This window comes from Alligator sinensis, unplaced genomic scaffold, assembly GCF_000455745.1.
Source record: "Alligator sinensis unplaced genomic scaffold, ASM45574v1 scaffold1667_1, whole genome shotgun sequence".
Taxonomy (NCBI): Eukaryota; Metazoa; Chordata; order Crocodylia; family Alligatoridae; genus Alligator; species Alligator sinensis.
Window position 1 is genome coordinate 931189 of NW_005842504.1, and position 396 is coordinate 931584.

At 68.9% G+C, this 396-nt stretch overlaps 1 protein-coding gene across 1 annotated transcript in view; it reads right to left on the reverse strand.

Annotated features, from left to right (window-relative positions):
- The window catches only part of RYR1 (ryanodine receptor 1), a 45730-nt gene that overhangs the window by 14724 nt on the left and 30610 nt on the right, over positions 1-396 (reverse strand). Inside the window, 1 exon segment of the mRNA XM_025213073.1 lies at positions 229-243. Coding sequence (XP_025068858.1) covers positions 229-243 — 15 coding nt within the window.

A 396-nucleotide genomic window follows, 5' to 3' on the forward strand; every position in this document is an offset into this window, starting at 1 on the left:
CCCCCCCCCCCCCCCCGACAATGCCACCAGCTCTGCCCGAGCGCGCAGGCGCTGCGCTGGCGCTGGCACATGCACATCTGAAGATGCCCCCCACAAAGGCCCTGGGCAAAAAGCACCAGAGAGATAGAAGCGCCAGGCCAGGTGCATTGTGGGACAGCGCTGGCCCCCACTCGGGGGGGGGGGCCAGCAAGGTGCCATGCGATGGCTGCGAGGGCAGCGGGTGCTGACCTGGCCTTCTCCAGACTAAACCCCGGGCGGGCGGAGAGGAAGAGACGAGACAGAAGAGAAGAGACGTGTTAGGCAAGGGTTGCCCCCGCGCCCCAAGCAGCTCCGGGGCCCCCAAAACCCCCTACGGCAGCATGGGGAGGGGCTGGGGCAGCAAGCAGGGGGCCGGAG